The sequence below is a fragment of the Anolis sagrei genome, chromosome 2 (genome assembly GCF_037176765.1).
Source record: "Anolis sagrei isolate rAnoSag1 chromosome 2, rAnoSag1.mat, whole genome shotgun sequence".
NCBI classification, from domain to species: Eukaryota; Metazoa; Chordata; class Lepidosauria; order Squamata; family Dactyloidae; genus Anolis; species Anolis sagrei.
The window spans coordinates 266,261,220-266,279,441 of NC_090022.1; the positions used below are offsets into that span (position 1 = coordinate 266,261,220).

Consider the following 18,222-nt stretch of genomic DNA (forward strand, 5'->3'; position numbering starts at 1 on the left):
GCAGCCCAAATATTGACATTTGGGAGTAGTCGTAGCTGGGATTTATAGTTCTCCTACAATCAAAGAACCTTCTGAACTCCACCAACAATAGAATTGGGTCAAACTTCTCACACAGAACTCCATAACCAACAGAAAATATTGTGTCTTTGGTGACCCCCCTGACACCCCTTCGCGATCCCCCAGGGGTCCCGACCCCCAGATTGAGAAACACTGCTCTAGGGGTGATTCCCCTTGGCCGCAGGTGGGCCCCCTCCCTCTTTGCCTCCCTCCCTGAGCCCTCGCCCCGCCTTCTCCATCCGAAAGCAGCCGCCAGAAGCGAGAGCAGAGAGAGAGAGTCCAGGTACCGGCAGCGCCAAGCGGGCATCTCTCCCTCTCTCTCTCTCTCTCTTTTCCTCGGGTCCCAATGGACGGGATGAACAAGCGCAAAGCCGCCTTCTTGCTGTTGCAGGTCGCCTTGCAGCTCTGCCCGGGCTTCTCCACTCCGCCCGCCGCCCCTCAAGGTAAGAAGGGGAGACCCAGCAGGAGAGAGGAGCCTTGTCTTTCTCGTTCCCCTCCCCAAAATGGCACAGACACCCTCATCCCCCCACTTTTGTCTTCATGAAGTTCGATTGCCTCAGTTGCAGGAGTTGAACTTTGCAAAAGCGGGGCAAGAAAGTGGGAATGGACTACAATTCCCAGTAGGATTCCGGAGGGTTTATTATTGTCCAGAGAAAGAGGTTTGATGGGGAACACATGGCAGCTCCCCCAAGATCCTCAACAAGGGCTGCTTTCCCTAAAGAAGACGACCACCACTACCTCACACACACACCCCACATTTAGCAAAGTTGTCCATGCTTGAATTGCTTTTGTGAGGGGAGTATTTGCAGAATTAAGTCCTGTGCTATGGAGTTTGGTTTGCATTAAGCAAAATCAGAACTGCAGAGATTATCTGACAAAGGAGTTGCTTGAGGATAGAGATCCCATGTCAATGTGTTTTCATCTGAGGCTTACTATTTGGATGCATGCAATCCAATGTGAACAGGTCCTTCCAAACAAGATCATAGTTGAGAAGATTCTGCAGGAGAACAAGGGGAGACCTACATCGCTTTTATCTCATTTTGGAAACCTGTCCTTTGATTCTCCTTTTTGGTTTGGACTGAAAATGTTAGTGATGTTGTAAATGAAACATTTGGAGTAATAATTTCTTTATTTGTGTCAGGACCGTCTTGAGAAACTGCAAATTGTTTCTGGTGTGAGAGTATTGGCTGTCTGAAAGGATATTGCCCAGGGGACAGCCAGATGTTTTGATGTTTTACCACCCTTGTAGGAGGCTTCTTTCATGTCTCCGCATGGGGAGCTGGAGCTGACAGAAGGATCTCATCCATGCTCTCCCCGGAATTGGAACCTCCAACATATCAGTCTTCAGTCCTGCTCGCACAAGGGTTTAACCCCTCTTTGTGTATTATTATTGTTATGGAGCCTCCAGTGGCGCAATGGGTTAAACCCTTGTGCTGGCAGGACTGCTGACTGAAAGGTCGGCAGTATGAATCTGGAAACAGGGTGAGCTCCCGTCTATCAGCTCCAGCTGCTCATGCAGGGACATGAGAGAAGCCTCCCACAGGATGGTAAAACATCCAGACATCCCCTGGGCAATGTCCTTGTAGACAGCCAATTCTCTCACACCAGAAACAATTTGCTCTCAAGTTGCTCCTGACACAGAAAAATATTATTATTATTATTATTATTATTCCACTTTTTTTCTCTTGAAGGAGATTCAAAGCACTGTTTACAATTAAGAAATACCATAAACCAATCATAAATGTATTCGTCTTTAAAGCATCACCCTTGTGCTGGCAGGGCTGCTGACCAAAAGGACGGTGGTGAGCTCCCATCTGTCAGCTCCAGCTTCTCATGTGGGGACATGAGAGAAGCCTCCCACAGGATGGAAAAACACCCAGGTGTCCCCTGGGGAACGTCATTGCAGACGGCCAGTTCTCTCACACCAGAAACAACTCGCAGTTTCTCAAGTCTCCTGAAACAAAGATATTATATATATATATATATATATATATATATATTCCATCTTTTTTTCTCCCAAAGGAAACTCAAAGCAGTGTTTACAGTTAAGAAATACCATAATCTGATCATAAATGTATTTGTCTTTAAAGCATCCCAGGTCTCTTTCTTGTTTTGCTGCAACAAGCTCACAAGAGAACTTGTGGCAGTTATATTTATGTGCTGTATTTTTTTATTCGATTTTTATAAAACAACAGTTTTAGCTGTGAAAATGTAGTCTGGACACTGATATAAACAATTGTGTGCGTTTTTTCAACAATGCTTTTATTTTTCAAAAAATAATAGCTTGTTGGCATTAATAGGAATCTGCTCAGGAGTCACTTCAATTTAGTTTAAAATGACTTACTCCCAGGTCAAGGTTCATGCAGGATTTTAGCCTAAGGATGTGCTGAAGGCATTGATCCAAATCACACTTGCTAGGGCAGCATTTCTCAATCTGGGGGTCAGGACCCCTGAAGGGGTCGTGAGGGGGATGTCAGGGGGGGTCACCCAAGACTATCAGAAAACAGTATTTTCTGTTGGTCATGGGGATTCTGTGAGGGAAGTTTGGCCGAATTCTATCATTGGTGGGGTTCAGAATGCTCTTTGATTGCAGGTGAATAAATCCCAGCACTACAACTCCCAAATATCAAGGTCTATTTTCCCCAAACTCCACCAGTATTCACATTTGGGCCTACTGACTATCTGTGCCAAGTTTGGTCCAGACCTATCATTGTTTGAGTCCACAATGCTCTCTGAATGTAGGTGAAGTACAACTCCAAAACTCAAGGTCAATGCCCACCAAACCCTTTCAGTATTTTCTGTTGATCATGACAATTTGTTGATCATGGGAGTTCTGTGTGTCAAGTTTGGTTCAATGTCATCGTTGGTGGGGTTCAGAATCCTCTTTGATTGTAGGTGAATTATACATCTCAGCAACTATGATTCCCAAATGACAAAATCAATTCCCCACCCCCTACCCCACCAGTATTCAAATCTGGGCATATTAGGTATTTGTGCCAAATTTGATCCAGTGAATGAAAATACAGCCTGCATATCAGATATTTACATTACGATTCACAACAGTAGCAAAATTACAGTTATGAAGTAGCAACGAAAATAATTTTTATGGTTGGAGGGGGGGCCTCCACAACATGAGGAACTGTATTGAGGTGCCCATTTACAAATTATGCTGGAGAAAGGATTTCACCTAAACTTTTTATCCTAATGATTAAAAATGTGGAATATTTTGCCTCTGAAGTGTGGTGGAGTCTCCTTCTCTGGAGAATTTTAAACAGAGGCTGGATGGCCATCTGTCAGGAGTGCTTTGATTGTGTATTTCTGTATGACAAAGGGATTGGACTGGATGGTCCTTGTGTGGCCAAACAACATCAGAGTGTGGAAAAGGTGGCAAAATGTGTTACACATAAAACTAGGAGGCTCTGCAGCAGAGAAAGGCAAGATTCTGCAATCTGTTCCTCTCCCAGGGTTGAGTAAGTTGAGTACAAATTGCTTTCACACTTTGAACTCAGTTTGCAGAAGCTGAAATAAGCCAAGCTGATGTGGGAATGTAGCAGGAGAAAGAGAAACTGGGATGTTTTAAACGCAACTAGTAAAGTTGGATGGCAGAGGATGAACAGGGACTGTTCTCCTGTCATTTTGAGACAGTTGGAGTGTATGAAACCGTGAATAAGTGGCCTGTGTGCTGTTCAGATGCTAACATGTTCAGAGTTTATATTCACCTTTCTTATGGTTTGTTCTTAAACTCGACTTCAAATAGATGACCCTCCTTTGATAGCCAATGAAATAGTTGACTGACATCTGCAAAACATATGACCAGCCTATGGGGATGGTATTTCTTTCATGAAGCAAAACTTACACTAACTTGCTCTGAATACCTCAATCAGCAAAGATATCCAGAGAAGATTTCTGATGTTGATGGGAACACTTCTAATATTTTTGTGATGTTGCCTGTATAGGCTGTAGTCCTAAAAAAACCAAACTTTTGAGATACACTCTTATTAATGGTTGGAAGCAGAGAGGGTGTTTTGTTCATGCTGAAATATAAGTATTAGATATGATCCAGTAGTGGCTATGAAGCCCACAGTGGTGCAATGGGTTAAACCCTTGTGCCGGCAGGACTGCTGACCACAAGGTCGGCAGTTTGAATCCAGAGAGAGGGGTGAGCTCCCAACTGTCAGCTCCAGCTTCTCATCCAGGGGCATGAGAGAAGCCTCCCACAGAATGGAAAAACATCTGGATGTCCCCTGAGCAACATTCTTGAAGATGGCCAATTCTCTCATACCAGAAGCAATTTGCAGTTTTTCAAGTCACTCCTGGCACGAAACAAAGAAGCAGTGACTATTAATCTTTCAGTGCTTGTACGGATCCTAGTTGAGCAACACAAGGTGCTGAATCTATTTCCAGGATAGGATCACCTTCTTAAATGTGTAACTTAAAATTCAGATTAAAACCCAGTTGAATGGAAAGCCACCTATTGCAACTGATCAAATTTAAAATTATAGTTCACACTGTGGTGTATATATGACTGAGATGACTGTATAGCAGGCATGGGCAAACTTTGGGCCTCCAGGTGGTTTGGACTTCAACTCCCAGTAGGTTGTTATGAATTGTGGGAGTTGAAGTCCAAAACACCTGGACAGCTGAAATTTGTCCATGCCTACTGTATAGAAACATTACAGGAAGAAGCACTTTATGTAATTCAGAATTATGTAATCTAGTTCCTTCAGATGTTTTGGACTACACATACTCATAATCCCTGACCATTGGCCATGCTGCCTTGGCTTTATAGTTCAAAACATACCAGATTGCCTAAGGCTGTGGTGCAGGAATGGAAATCCTGCTGTTCTTGGGCTGCAATTTCCGACATTCCACTCCATTGGTTTTGTTGGCAAAGGCTTTCGTTAGATACATTTCAACAGCTTCTGGAAGCCAATACAATTTTTACTCCCGTTGTGGTTGATGGAGAGTTTGTTTTTATGGTTGTAGCTCTCTGATATAGGGATAGCACCAATTCAACTACTTCAGGTAGTAGGCTATGGGGAAGCACAAAACACTGACTAAAGGTGCTTCTATACTGTAAAATTAATGCAGTTTGACATCACTTTAACTACCATGGCTCAGTGCTTTGGAATCCTTGTATTTATATTTTGGCAGAGAAGGCTGAACACCTGGTAAAACTACAATTCCCATAATTCAATAGCTTTGAAGCATTATGGTGGCCTAAAACTGCATTAATTCTACAGTGTAGCTGCACCCTTCCTTCAGCATTAAGTGTGCCACACAACTCCACCCAATCTACCCTCCAGTCTTCAGATGCAGTGGATGATAGTGTCCTGCCACCAGTGTTTAAAAGTAAATGGTCAGTTGACTTGCAGATGAGCAATGACATAGAAGAGCATCAACTTTTCACCCTTTTCTCAGTTTTGGGTCATTCCTGCTTTTGTGTAAGCATAATTTGTTGTTGTTGTTATTGTGTGCTCCATGACTGTAAATCAGAGACCTTCAAGAAACCTGGATGTTGGGCACAAATTAATATGAAGCACTAAATTATCTGAAGCAAAGCACAACTCCCTCCTTCAAATTCTGGCACTTTTGTAGGTTATGTGAAAACAGACTCTGAAAACACAGAAGAGTTTTAATTTATTTATTCATTCGAGGTTAATCAGCTGACTACATTGCTTGTCTTCTTTCATAGACTAATCAAGGGATGAAATGTATAATAATTTGAATGAAAGGGAAATGAATCTCCTTGTGTTTTGTTAAGAAGAATTATTTATATGTGGAATCTGGTATGATGCTTTAGGACAGTGTTTCTCAACCTGGGGTTGGGACCCCTGGGGAGGTCATGAGGATGTGTCAGAGGGGTCACCAAAGACCATCAGAAAACATAGTATTTTCTGTTGGCCATGGGGATTCCATGTGGGAAGTTTGGCCCAATTCTCTTCTTGGTGGGGTTTAGATTGTAGGTGAACTATAAATCCCAGCAACTACAACTCCCAAATATCAAGGTCCCAAACTCCACCAGTGTTCACATTTGGGCATCTTGAGTATTTGTGCCAAGTTTGGCCCAGATCCAACATTGTTTGAGTCCACAATGCTCTCTGGATGTAGGTGAACTACAACTCCAAAACTCAAGGTCACTGCCCACCAAACCCTTCTAGTATTTCCTGTTGGTCATGGGAGTTCTGTGTGCTAAGATTGGTTCAATCCCATTGTTGGTAGAATTCAGAATGCTCTTTAAATGTAGGTGGACTCTAAATCCCAGCAACTACAACTCCCAAATGACAAAATCAATTTCCCACCCACCCCCACCTCACCAGTATTTAAATTTGGTCCAGTGAATGAAAATACATCCTGCATATCAGATCGTTACATTACAGTTCATAATAGTAGCAAAATTACAGTCATGAAGTAGCAACAAAAATAATGTTATGGTTGGGGGAGGAACTGTATTAAGGGGTCATGGCATTAGGAAGGTTGTGAACCACTGCTTTAGGATGATAAAAAGAAATGTTGGTATTCTGTAGCTTTACAAGCTCTGTAAGAATGCCAACCTTTTTGATTTAGGCAGGTCTTTAGGAAGTGACCTTGCTTCTTTCTGAGAGTAATTTTACCTAAGTATCCTTTTTTCCCCTTTTTTTCTTTCTTTTTCTTTTTGTGTTTTAATTTTTGAATGTTTGATTCATTTTCCCCAAAACATTTTATGGTAAATTGCCTTAAGTCCTATAGTGGAAGACAGGCAGGATATAGATCAAATAAACTCTGGAGCAAATAAATAAATTCTGCAGGTGTAGCATTGTTTCCCCCCGGTGCATTTCAGTGCCAAGAAAATTTGCCAGAAAACAAAAAAGGATGAAGAGCATCCAGATTAGAGCCATTGCATGTATAAACATGTCTTTGTCCCTTTCATATAGAAAGCAGTGCTTCATACATCTGCCTTACTCACCTAATTTTCCATTGGCTTTTGGCAGTTTTCTCCCTGCACATCCTTGTTCTGCTTCTGGAGCCAGGTTATGGGATGTGAGACTTCCAAAATAGCCCGTGGAAGGTTGACAGTGCTCATTGGTTAGCGAACACCGACTTTGGGAAAGAGGGTGAATAGAAAACAGGTGTGGATCTCTGGATATGAAATGGAGCAGGCCTTAGGGAAGCCTACTTTATCAATGAAACTTCCAGAATCCCCAGGCAGCATAGCCATGCTTGGAAACAGAAGTCTCCTGGAAGATGTCATGGCGGCCTGGCTGAACCTTGAGTATTTTGCATTATTGTGATTACCAAACCAGTTCTTACTGTAGACTCTAAATGTTCCTGTTCATCCTTCTCATATCTATGAACTTGTATATGAGTAAATATGAGTGTCACTCAGATGAGTTAATGATTTGTATGAACCACACTGTGATGCTTATGTGCAAATCAATAGAGAAAGCAAATGTCTCCAAAGCAGTACTGGACAAAGTCCATCCCTTGATTTCTCAATTGGCAGCTCTTGAAGCTCTTCAAAGCACCAGATTCTTCCCCTACATTAAGATTTTTGAGCTATATTTTTCATCCCCAGTCAGGAAATGGATGAATTCCCCTTCCAGCTCCACTGATGTGTGCAAGGCTGTTAGTGCAGATAATACTGTAAAAAGTTGGGTTAAGACATGGTTCTCTGACAGTCTTCCATATGGAGAAATACACACTATGCTCTTCCACCATGGCTTCTGTGTGTGTTTAAGAAGTTGGAAAAGTTAATTTTTGGGTGACAACTCCCAGAATCCTCTAGTCAGCTCTGTTTGAATTTGTTCCAATCTGATCTGGAAACTGTTATCTGGGTATGATGAATTTCCTTCTCCATAAGACTCTAGAAGATCTCTCATGGAACCCATGTGATTATGTGGAGCATAATGTTTCATACACACAGCTCCATACCTCTCTCTCTTTTCCTTGGTATGTTCTGCTAGATGTACTGAAATGAAAGGAATGGAGGTTGTTGTTCCTCTTTCCTTTTCCTGGAGAGATGCAATGAGATTGACAACCTAATCACACTAAAGCATGGATTTGCTTTAAATCCGGTTTCTGCCTCCTGAATTCTAGGGTTTGTAGTTTAGTGAGGCCCAGGACCTATCTAGCTCCTCCTTAAACTACAGGCCTCAGAATTCTGTAGAAGGCAGAAACTGTATTTAAAGTGGATCCACGCTCTAGTGTGATGAGATCCTGAGATGCAGTTTCTGTAACTTATGCTACATCCACATTGCAGAATTATAGTAATTTGACACCACTGCCATGGCTCATTGCTATGAAATTCTAGGGGTTTTTGTTTTGTAAGATATTTACGCTTATATGTCAGAGAACTCTGCTGCCATAACAACCTACAAACTCCATGATTCCATAGCAGAGAGCTTTATCAGTTGAAGTGATGCCAAACTGCAATACTGTGTTCCCTCACTTTTTGTGGGTGATCTGTTCCAGGACCACTCGTGATAAGTGAAAATCTGTGAAGTAGGGACGCTCCACCCACTCAAGTGGGTGGAGCCTCCCTACTTTGCGGCGGCCTCCTCGGAGGTCCCTTCCTTGCCAGGCTGGGTGCCCAAGCCTGGAACCCAGCTTGGCAAGGAAGGAACAGGCAAGGAAGGAACGGGGAGCAGCTATACAGTGTTCCCTCGCTGCTCCCCGTGAAACAGCGAGTCCGCAATAAGTGAACCACGAAGTAGTGAGGGAACACTGTAATTCTAAAGTCCAGGTGGTCTCTCAGTTGCATCTTTCCCTCTCTCCTCATTCCATGGCCATTGAATGAATGTAGCCACCCTCTTAGAGCTTGGTAGCTGCCAGGAGGAATTTTTTTTTTTTTGGATGGTGCTTCAGGCACATCCCAATCCCCCCCCCCCAAAAAAAAAAAACATTAGGGCACAGAATTTGTGCATATGTCAGCAACAGGTTTCCAGCCTCATACTTTTGGACTGTGGTTAAAGATCTCTTCAAAGAAGTTTGAATGAGAAAAGTATTGTACACTTTGAGGGGGTTTTCTGTTTTGTTTTTGTCTTAATTGCTTCAGTATGGCTTCCTAAATGTAAAGTGCAGGTAATTTTTACCAGTTGTGGAGGGAAATATAAAGGGACTTTAAAGCAGAGTAAAGTAAAGTAAATGTGGAAAAACAAAGATAGGATCATAAATAGAGGGAAGTGTTCTAAAACAAGGAACAATTCAAAGGAATGTTTTTAGAGGGCATGGGAACCTAAGCTCTAGTCTACCTCACTTAATAAGAGCGAGGGTACATCTGTACTGTAGAATTAATGCTGATACCCATTAAACTCCAGTGACTCAATGCTGTGGAATACTTGGAATTGTAGTTTCATGAGGCATCAGCACACTTTGGGAGAGAAGCCTCAAGAACAACTACAACTCCACTGAGACATCGCAGTTAAAGTGGTACCCAACTGTTTTAATTCTACAGTGTAGATATACACCGAGTCTCCATGAGCATGGAAACACTCACTCTAAATGGCTCTTGGGTTCCCTCATAATGTCCCTGTGCTTTTAGTAACTATTGTGTTAAACCAGTTTGCCTCTGCCAGACTAAACCAGCTTAGCTTGAAACTCTAGACTACAGCTTTCCGAACATTTCTTGTTGGTGAAACACTTTTTAGATTTGCATTATTTTGCGACATAGTAATGCAGTTTTACTAGCAAACCGGAGGCCTATTTTTTAAATTTCATGTCAAAAGCATTGCATAGATAAAGCAAGTATAAGACTAATAAAACAGATGGAATACAAGTGGCTAAACAACTCCAGACCAAAAATGGGCAACAGCGACCGTATTGTCTGTAGCTTTAACCAAGTCTTCCTCTGTGCATGAGGCAGGGCATTGTGGACAAGCATACAGATGCAGAGTTGTTTTGCTCCACAGTCCCACAAGGTGGAGGATTCTTCAAATTGGAGGCTAAACCAACCCCTTCTAAGAGATACAAACACATCAATAAATTGAAATAACAAAATATATGAGAAGACAACATACCTCATGAAAATGTATGATGGGACAACATATCTCATGAAAACTTAAATGATTGTTGCTTATTCCACAAGGACTTAGAGGTTCCTATGTGTTACGTTGGCATGACACACCTACACACTGCATAGAATTTGGAATGCTCTTCTCTAGACTCTCCAGTGCCTTTGGGGCAGTGTGGACAGTTGGACACTGTTTCCCTACACTCATGGAAAGGGGAATCGAGCAAGCCCATGTTGCTACTTCCAGTTAGCCACAATGCTCAGTGCAAGTTCTGACATCAACAGAGGTGCCTGCAGGACCAGAAAGAAGGAGGGAAGATTGCCCTCCTCCTCCTTCCTTGCCACGTGGGCATCTCTACTGATTTGAGAACAGGGCATTTCTGCTCCGGAATAGCCGTAGATTTATCGGCCAGTGTAGCCTTGCCCTACTTGTGTTTCTGGGCATTACTTTTCTAACAAAAAAATTGGTACGTGAGGCAAGATATTATTGGAAGCATAAGGACAGGGTCCTACATCACAAAAAAGAAGAGTGGTTCAGCATGTTTGAGCAAACTTTTATCCAAAACTAACAATGTGCACATGTAAAAAGAAACAATTAGATTGGCTATTTCTTGTGTAAACAAATAAAAAGTGTTCAAACCTTCTAGAGACCACTTGAAAGCTTCTTCCAAAATACATCCAGGGATGATTTTTCTTCTTCTTGCGTGAGCCTTGTTTCTTACATGAGTCTTTTTATGTTTTCCATTTTGTGTTTGCTTTTTAATGTGTTGGGGGCACATAGTGAGGCAGGCTTATTTAATTCCTCAGTTTCTCTTTGTTGTTCTCTTCATTCATGCACACAGTAAGGGATTCTGGAGGTAGGAGCTATTTGACTTGAAGGCAGGCACATACAATTATATCAGATACTAGCCATCCCCTGCCACACATTGCTGTGGCCCAATCTGCTGATGGGGAAAATAAAGTAATTAGAAAGTGTTGGTTTCTAATATATGTAATTTCTTTGAGCTTGTGGGCAAACAGTATTACTTTGTCAGTGTTGATGTGGAGATTGTCTGGTTTGCCCACTCTGGAACATGCAACATAGAATTGTCCTTCTTTGGGGGTCCCTTTCAAATCTATGATACTATATCTGTGTGTGAATCATATATATCTAGCTATGGCTTGATGGCTCTTTGTCAGGAGGGCTTTGATTATGTTTTCTTGCCCTGGTGAAGGGAGTTGGACTCGATGGCCTTAAGTATGAGCGTTCTGTGTGGGAAGTTTGCCCCAGTTCTGTCGTTGGTGGGGTTCAGAATGATCTTTGATTGTAGGTGAACTATAAATCCCAGTATCTACAACTCCTAAATATCAAGGTCTATTTCCCCCAAACTCCATCTGTGTTCATATTTGGGCATATGGAATATTCGTGCCAAGTTTGTTCTAGATCCATCATTGTTTGAGTCCAGTGCTCTCTGAATGTAGGTGAATTGCAACTCCCAAACTCAAGGTCAATGCTCATCAAACCCTTCTAGTGTTTTCTGTTGGTCATGGGAGTCCTGTTCAATTCCATCACTGATGGAATTCAGAAGGCTCTTTGATTGTAAGTAAACTATGAATCCCAGCAACAACTCCCAAGTGACAAAATCATTTTTTTAGTGATGCTCACTCCTTGGGTTAGTAGGTGTCTTGTGGCCAAATTTGGTGTCAATTCGTCCAGTGGTTTTTGAGTTATGTTAATCCCACAAATGAACATTACATTTTTATGTATATAGATCGGTGAACTCAGGCCTGGAGGCTGGATGCGGTCTTTTGGGCTCTTTTCTCAGTCTCTCCTCTCTCACACCATCCTAACCTTCCTTCTCTCTTTCCTTCCTCCTTCCCTTCCTTCTTTACCTCCCTCTTTCTCCCTCATTCCCTCCTTACTTTCCTTCCTCCCTTTCATCCTTCCTTCCTTCCTTCCCTTCCCTTCCCTTTTGTTTTTCCTTTCCTTCTCCCTACCCTCCCTACCTTCCATTTCTTTCCACCCTTCTTTCCTCCCAACCTTTTCTTCCTTCCTCCCTTCTCTTTTTCCTTCCTCTTTTTCTCCTGGGGGATGTTTATCTGGGAGAAAAGAAGGTAGAGAGGGAACATGAGAACCATGCTTCAAGGTTTCAAAGGGTGTCCCATTGAAGAGGAGGGGGAAACTGACTTTCTGCTGCTCTAGAGACCAGAGCACAAGGGAGCAATGGGTTCAAAAAGTAGGGAAAGAGATTTGACTGAAAAGATTAGGAAGAACTTCCTGAGAGTAAGAGCTGTTGGAGAGTGGCATAGACTGCCTTGAAGTGTGGTGGAGTCTCCTTCTCTGGAGGCTTTTCCGCAGAAGCTGTCTATTGGGAGTGCTTTGATTGTGCCTTCTTGCATGGCAGGGGGTTGGACTGGATGGCCCTTGGAGGTCTCTTCCAGCTCAATACGGGGTCTAATGGATACACTTTTACTCTCCTACCCACTATCTCTGAGAACAGTGGTATACAAATAAAGTAAGTAAGTAAATAAATAAATAAATAAATAAGACCAGCCCTTTTGGTATCCAAATGTTTCCCGTCTTTCCTTCACTTTCTGCCTCTGAAAGAGAAGAGGAAGGGGAGGAAAGGGCAGGGAGGGAGCTTGGGGAGAACCCCCTCCTGGCCTGCTTACCCTGCTCTGGCCTGCCATGCAGCCCCCCAAGTTAGAAAGTTTGCCCATGCTTGAATTTTTTATAGATAATTAAGAATATAATTCCATTCTTTCACAGCATAAACTTTATTACATTGGGTTGCTGTAAGTTTTCCGGGCATGTTTCTAAAGCATTCTCTCCTGACATTTCACCTGGATCTATGACAGGCATCCTCAAAGGTTGGTGTAGTCTGTTCCATTGTTTATTGCAGATACAATACGAAAACTTGATACTGACAATCTCTATTTCTCCAGCCACCTTTCATCATCCAATCTTCCAGCTAGGCAAAGGCACTAAGGCAATAAGAGTCTGGGCTGGCATAGAAAGACTGTAAAATGAAGCATCTTTGCTAGAGGCTTTGTGTGTCTGTATTACTTAATTATCACGAGTGCAAGTACTAAGCTGTATCTTGACAAGCTCCTTAATTTTGCACATAAAGAGACTTCAAGAAAATATTTTCCCAAATAAATGTAGGGCATTATTCAGGGAAAGTTTCTTTTTGTATCAAATCAGTGTTAAAGTGGCAATCCATTCAGAGTGATGCATTTAAAAGTCTTTTATCTCTTTCTTGAAATTAGTAATTATTGAGTTGTTTGAATGGTGCCTTTAATTTTTGAAAAGATTCCTCACCACCAATCATTGGAAAAGGATATCCTCTCTTCCCTCCCCACCATTCTCTGACTCACACTGCTTTGATTTGGGAAGTTCATTTTGAAAATTTTGATATCTGTCTTTATCCGAGCAGCCTCAGTACTGTGTGAACAATTGGATGAATTCACTGGGGGAAGTCATGCATTCTGTGTCAACTGGCAGACTTCTCTGCTTTTGTAGATGTTCCGCTCTTCTGTGTCAATTGGCTCCTGTTAGTGTTGTTCTGATATATATGGCCACAGCAATTCACCAAATCATCCTTGTGTCCCATTGGTAGATGGGCTATTTAGTGAAAGATAAGAAATGTACTGCTTCTCTGCTTCATTTTCATTACAGATATGTATGTGGTCAAATTTTCCACTACTAAACAAGATACCACAGGTGGACAGCTTAGACACTCTCTGTGGTCATTGGTTGCTAAATATGCCAAGAAAACCCTTTGTTAGCCTTGCATGAGGGCAGGCATGGGCAAACCTTGGCCCTCCAAGTGTTGTGGACTTCAGCTCCCACAATTCCTAACATCCTCAGGCCCCTTCTCTTTCCCCCTCAGCTGCTTAAGTGGCCAACTTTGGTCCAGTGAATGAAAATACATCCTGCATATCAGATATTTACATGATGATTCATAATAGTAACAAAAGTCCTGAATGGTTCTGGCCCAGATTACCTGTCTGAACGTATCTCCTGCTATGAACCATCACGAAGCTTAAGATCATCAGGAGAGGCCCTGCTCTCGATCCCACCACTCTCACAAACGCGGTTGGTGGGGACGAGAGACAGGGCCTTCTCGGCAGTGGCCCCCGTCTGTGGAACTCTCTCCCTAAGGATATCAGGTTGGCCACCTCCCTCCTGTCCTTTAGAACACAACTGAAGACCTGGCTAAAGGCCAGGCGTTCAATTAGAGGCCAGCGGCAATAGGAAAAGGAAATTTGGATTTTGTGATACGGATTCTCCTGGCTCGGCTTAGTTTTGCTGGCACATTAATCTATTAATTTATTTTTAAATTTTACGGATGATGTAGTATAATGTTTTAAAATGATTTTATTATAAATTGTAATTTTTATTGTATTTATGCTGTTAGCATCCTCTGATGCTCATGTGAGACCGCACTGAGTCCCCCCTTGTGGGGAGATGGGCGGGATATAAATATATGAAATAAATAAATAAATAAAATTACAATTACGAGGTAGCAACGGAAATACCGTTGGGGGTCACCACAACATGAGAAATTGTATTAAGGGGTCGTGGCATTAGGAAGGTTAAGAACCATTAATGTAGATGCAATCAGACTCTGCCTTTTAATTCTTAAATGTATGCACTCCCATGTTTTGCTTCCTTTTGTGAAATATTTAGCTCTGGTTTCTCGTTGTTTTTTCATGTGGCAGTTTCCATAAGCAAATGGTGTTGTAATTTCATCCACTGAACCACCCCATTTTTCAACAAAACGGCACCCAATAGAATTGGTCTTTGTGGCAAAATGCATAATGTCTCCACCGAGAGCCAGAAAATAAGTCCAGACTGCTTGGAAAAATGAACTACCTACAGTGGAAGCTTCCAGGCAACTATTTTTTCTATCAACAGAGTGGCTTGTATCAGAGTACAGCTTGGCCATGAAAACAGCACCATGTTAATTCCTGAAAAAACAAGAGTTTAATCTGGGACTTGGCATTTCATAAAGTCACATGAGTTTCATTTGAAGAGCTATATTCTGGAAAGATCCCATTTTAATCAGACTATAATTGGTAAGATCTTTCAATTTACTTCTGAAATGAAGATATTCCACAAATACATTTGCACAAACTAGGCATGATCCAGCCAAAACTGAGCTCCTTAAGTCCCAATGATGTCAGTGGTAAATACATATTTCACTGAAATCAGGAGATTGCTGTGATGTGGACAGTGTTTAATGTTGGCTCCATATCATTGTCTGCCCTTCAAGTTTCGCATCAGCAGTATATGATGGTGTATGAAATGTGACACATTCTGTCTTCCTAATGTTATTTACACCATATTTTTGGTGGTAACAGTATCTATAGATACAGTGTCATCTGTGAGTACACGATTGTGTACTTTTTCCGGAACAGCCCCCCCCCCCCCCTCTATGTATAATGTTTGTTTGTGGGATTAGCCTAACTCAAAAATCACTGGACGAATTGACACAAAATTTGGACACTTTATCTCTATATCACTCATAACCCCCCCCCCCCCCCCAAAGTGGAAAGGACTTAAAAAGCCCAAAAAGTTAAATGATGAAAAGCTAAATGACAATACAGAAAAAAGAGAAGGAAGGGGAGAAAGAAATAGAGGGGGGGGGGGGGGGAGAAGGAAGCATGGAAGCAAAGAGTGAAGAAAGGAAGAAAGGGGAGAAAGAAGAAGGGAAAGAAAAGGGGAGGGAAGGAAAGATGTAGAAAAGGAAGGAAGGAGAGAAGGAAAGAAAATAAGGGAAGGAAGGAAAGATGGGGCGAAGGAAGGAGGGAAAGGAGAGAAAGATGGAGGGAAGGAAAGGAAAGAGAGAAGGAAGGATGGAAGCAAAAAGGGAAGGAAGAAAAGAGGTACAGAAGGAAGAAAGGAGAGAAAGAAGGAAAAGAAAAGGGGGAAAGAAGGAAAGATGTAGAGAAGGAAGGAAAGAAAGAAAAAATGGGAAGGGAGGGAGGGAGGAAAGAGGGAGCGAAGGAAAGAGGGGAAGAAGGAGAGAAAAGGGAGGGAAGGTTGGTCACAGCAACACATGGCGGGTACAGCTAGTGTGTGTGTATGTGTATGCAGATGACATCTAACTCTATCACTCCTTTTCACCTGCTGCTAAGGAGGCTGTTCAGGTCCTGAACCAGTGGTTGGCAGCTGTGACTATCTGGATGAAAGAGCTTCCATGGAATCAGATGGAAAGGAGAGATGGAGTCAAGTGTCATCAGTTATATTAATGACACTCAACCCCAAAAACTCCAGATGACCTCACCCAGAAGTTAAATGTACAAGCATGTACATTTAACTTCTGGGTGAGGTCATCTGGAGTTTTTCCCCAAGTTACAAACAAGATAGATTCTGTAGATTTGTTCTTAAGCTGAATTTGGATGTAAGTTGGAAGAGGTACATTTTTAAGTGTAACTCCAGCCATGTGTGTGTGTGTGTCTGTATGTTTGTGTGGGTACACATACACACACAAAACTGAGCACAGTTTCAACATTCACCAATATTGTGACAAAGGAAATTATTGCATGGAGAACAGTTGTGGGACAATGATTTTGGGTTCAATAGTACATTTTTCCCATCACTGAAAAGAGACAATCATAATTCAAGCACAATGTGACCATGGGGCAGTCATGACGTCTTAAGCCAATCAACAAGAGCTGTTATCATATTGTAGTTGCTCTTTAGCACCCTTGTGTGATAAAGTCTTTATTCCATAACTCAAGAATTTTTGGTGAGCCCCAAGTGGTGCAGTGGGTTAAACCGCTGAGCTGCTGAACATGCTGACAGAAAGGTTGGCAGTTCAAATCCAGGGAGTGAGGTGAGCTGCCGCTGTTAGGCCCAGCTTCTGTCAACCTAGCATTTCGAAAACATGCATGTGAGTAGATCAATAGGTACCACTTCTGCAGGAAGGTAATAGCATTCCATGCTGGCCACATGACTTTGGAGGCGTCTATGGACAACACCAGCTCTTGCCTTAGAAATAGAGATGAGCACCAACTCCCAGAGTTGGACACAACTGGACTTAATGTCAAGGGAAAACCTTTACCTTTACTTAGTTTGTCAAAAGCCTTTTGAAACGGCGGGAGGATCCATAACTCAATCGTAGAGTTGTGTTAGAAAAAGTTGTGACATCCTGGAAAGAGGTCTAAACAACAGTGTTCCTTTTCAGTGGCAGAATTTCAATGCAACATTTTGTTTCAAGTTCTAGTTGCCTATTGTAACCATTAACCTTTTCCCATTCTTTTTCTTTTTTTTCTAGTTTTTGATCTTCTTTCTACACCCAACCAGAGGCTAGTAAAAACTTTCCTGCAGCAGGCACTGTCAGATCCTACACTGAATGAAGTCTATGTGCTCTCGACGTTCAAATTGCAACCCAAAAGCACAGCTGTGATCTTTGGGCTATATTCCCCTACTGAAAACAGAAAATACTTTGAATTTACAGTAATGGGAAGGGTGAATAAAGGTAAGTCATATAAATATCTTACTTATTTATTTAGGCGATCTACAGTCACCCTGTTTCATAAACAATGTTACTGAAGGCCTGGAGATTGTTATTGAGGGTCTATTTTGCTTATTTTCCCATTGCTTCTATCTTCTTTATCATGGAAAATCCATTAAAGAGGAAATACTAGTATTTAGTAAGTGTCTATAGATCGGTAATGCCTGGGAGCTGTTCATGACAGCCTTTCAATCTCCTTTGTAACCACAGTGGGCTTGGAAAAAGAGGATGGGATTTTTCTTACACTGAGATCTCTTTTACAAATATTAAGAACCAAGTATTTTATACACTTTTTATTATCTTATCCAGATCTCCTGGCACATAGACAAGATTTCTCCCCCAAGACCTGTGTGCTTGCTGTGAAACTTGTGGAAGTTACTATATTTGGATCACAACCCCCCAAATCCCTCATGATGAATGCAGATTCTGGAAGTTGTTGTCCAAACAGTAACTTTGCAAGTTGTGATTTTTGCAAGCATGAGAGGGAAGTGTAGCCTTTTCACTCTTGCATCAAGTTGGGGTTGGAAAGAAAACAATGATTTTTGTCCTTATGCCATACTAGAGTAGCTCTGGCTAATAATAATAATAATAATAATAATAATAATAATAATAATAATAATTTATTTATTTATTTGACCAGTCATATGACCATTTCAAAAGACAAGGCAAAAA

The 18,222-nt window shown here is 41.9% G+C and overlaps 1 protein-coding gene across 1 annotated transcript in view; it reads left to right on the forward strand.

Annotated features, from left to right (window-relative positions):
• Positions 1 to 287: 287 nt before the first annotated feature.
• Positions 288 to 18,222, forward strand: part of THBS4 (thrombospondin 4) — a 65,212-nt gene continuing 47,277 nt past the window's right edge. Inside the window, exons 1-2 of the mRNA XM_060761606.2 lie at positions 288 to 500; positions 17,311 to 17,514. Of these exons, the coding sequence (XP_060617589.2) occupies positions 404 to 500; positions 17,311 to 17,514 (301 nt within the window). The 5' untranslated portion in view covers positions 288 to 403. The remainder of the gene's footprint in view (positions 501 to 17,310; positions 17,515 to 18,222) is intronic.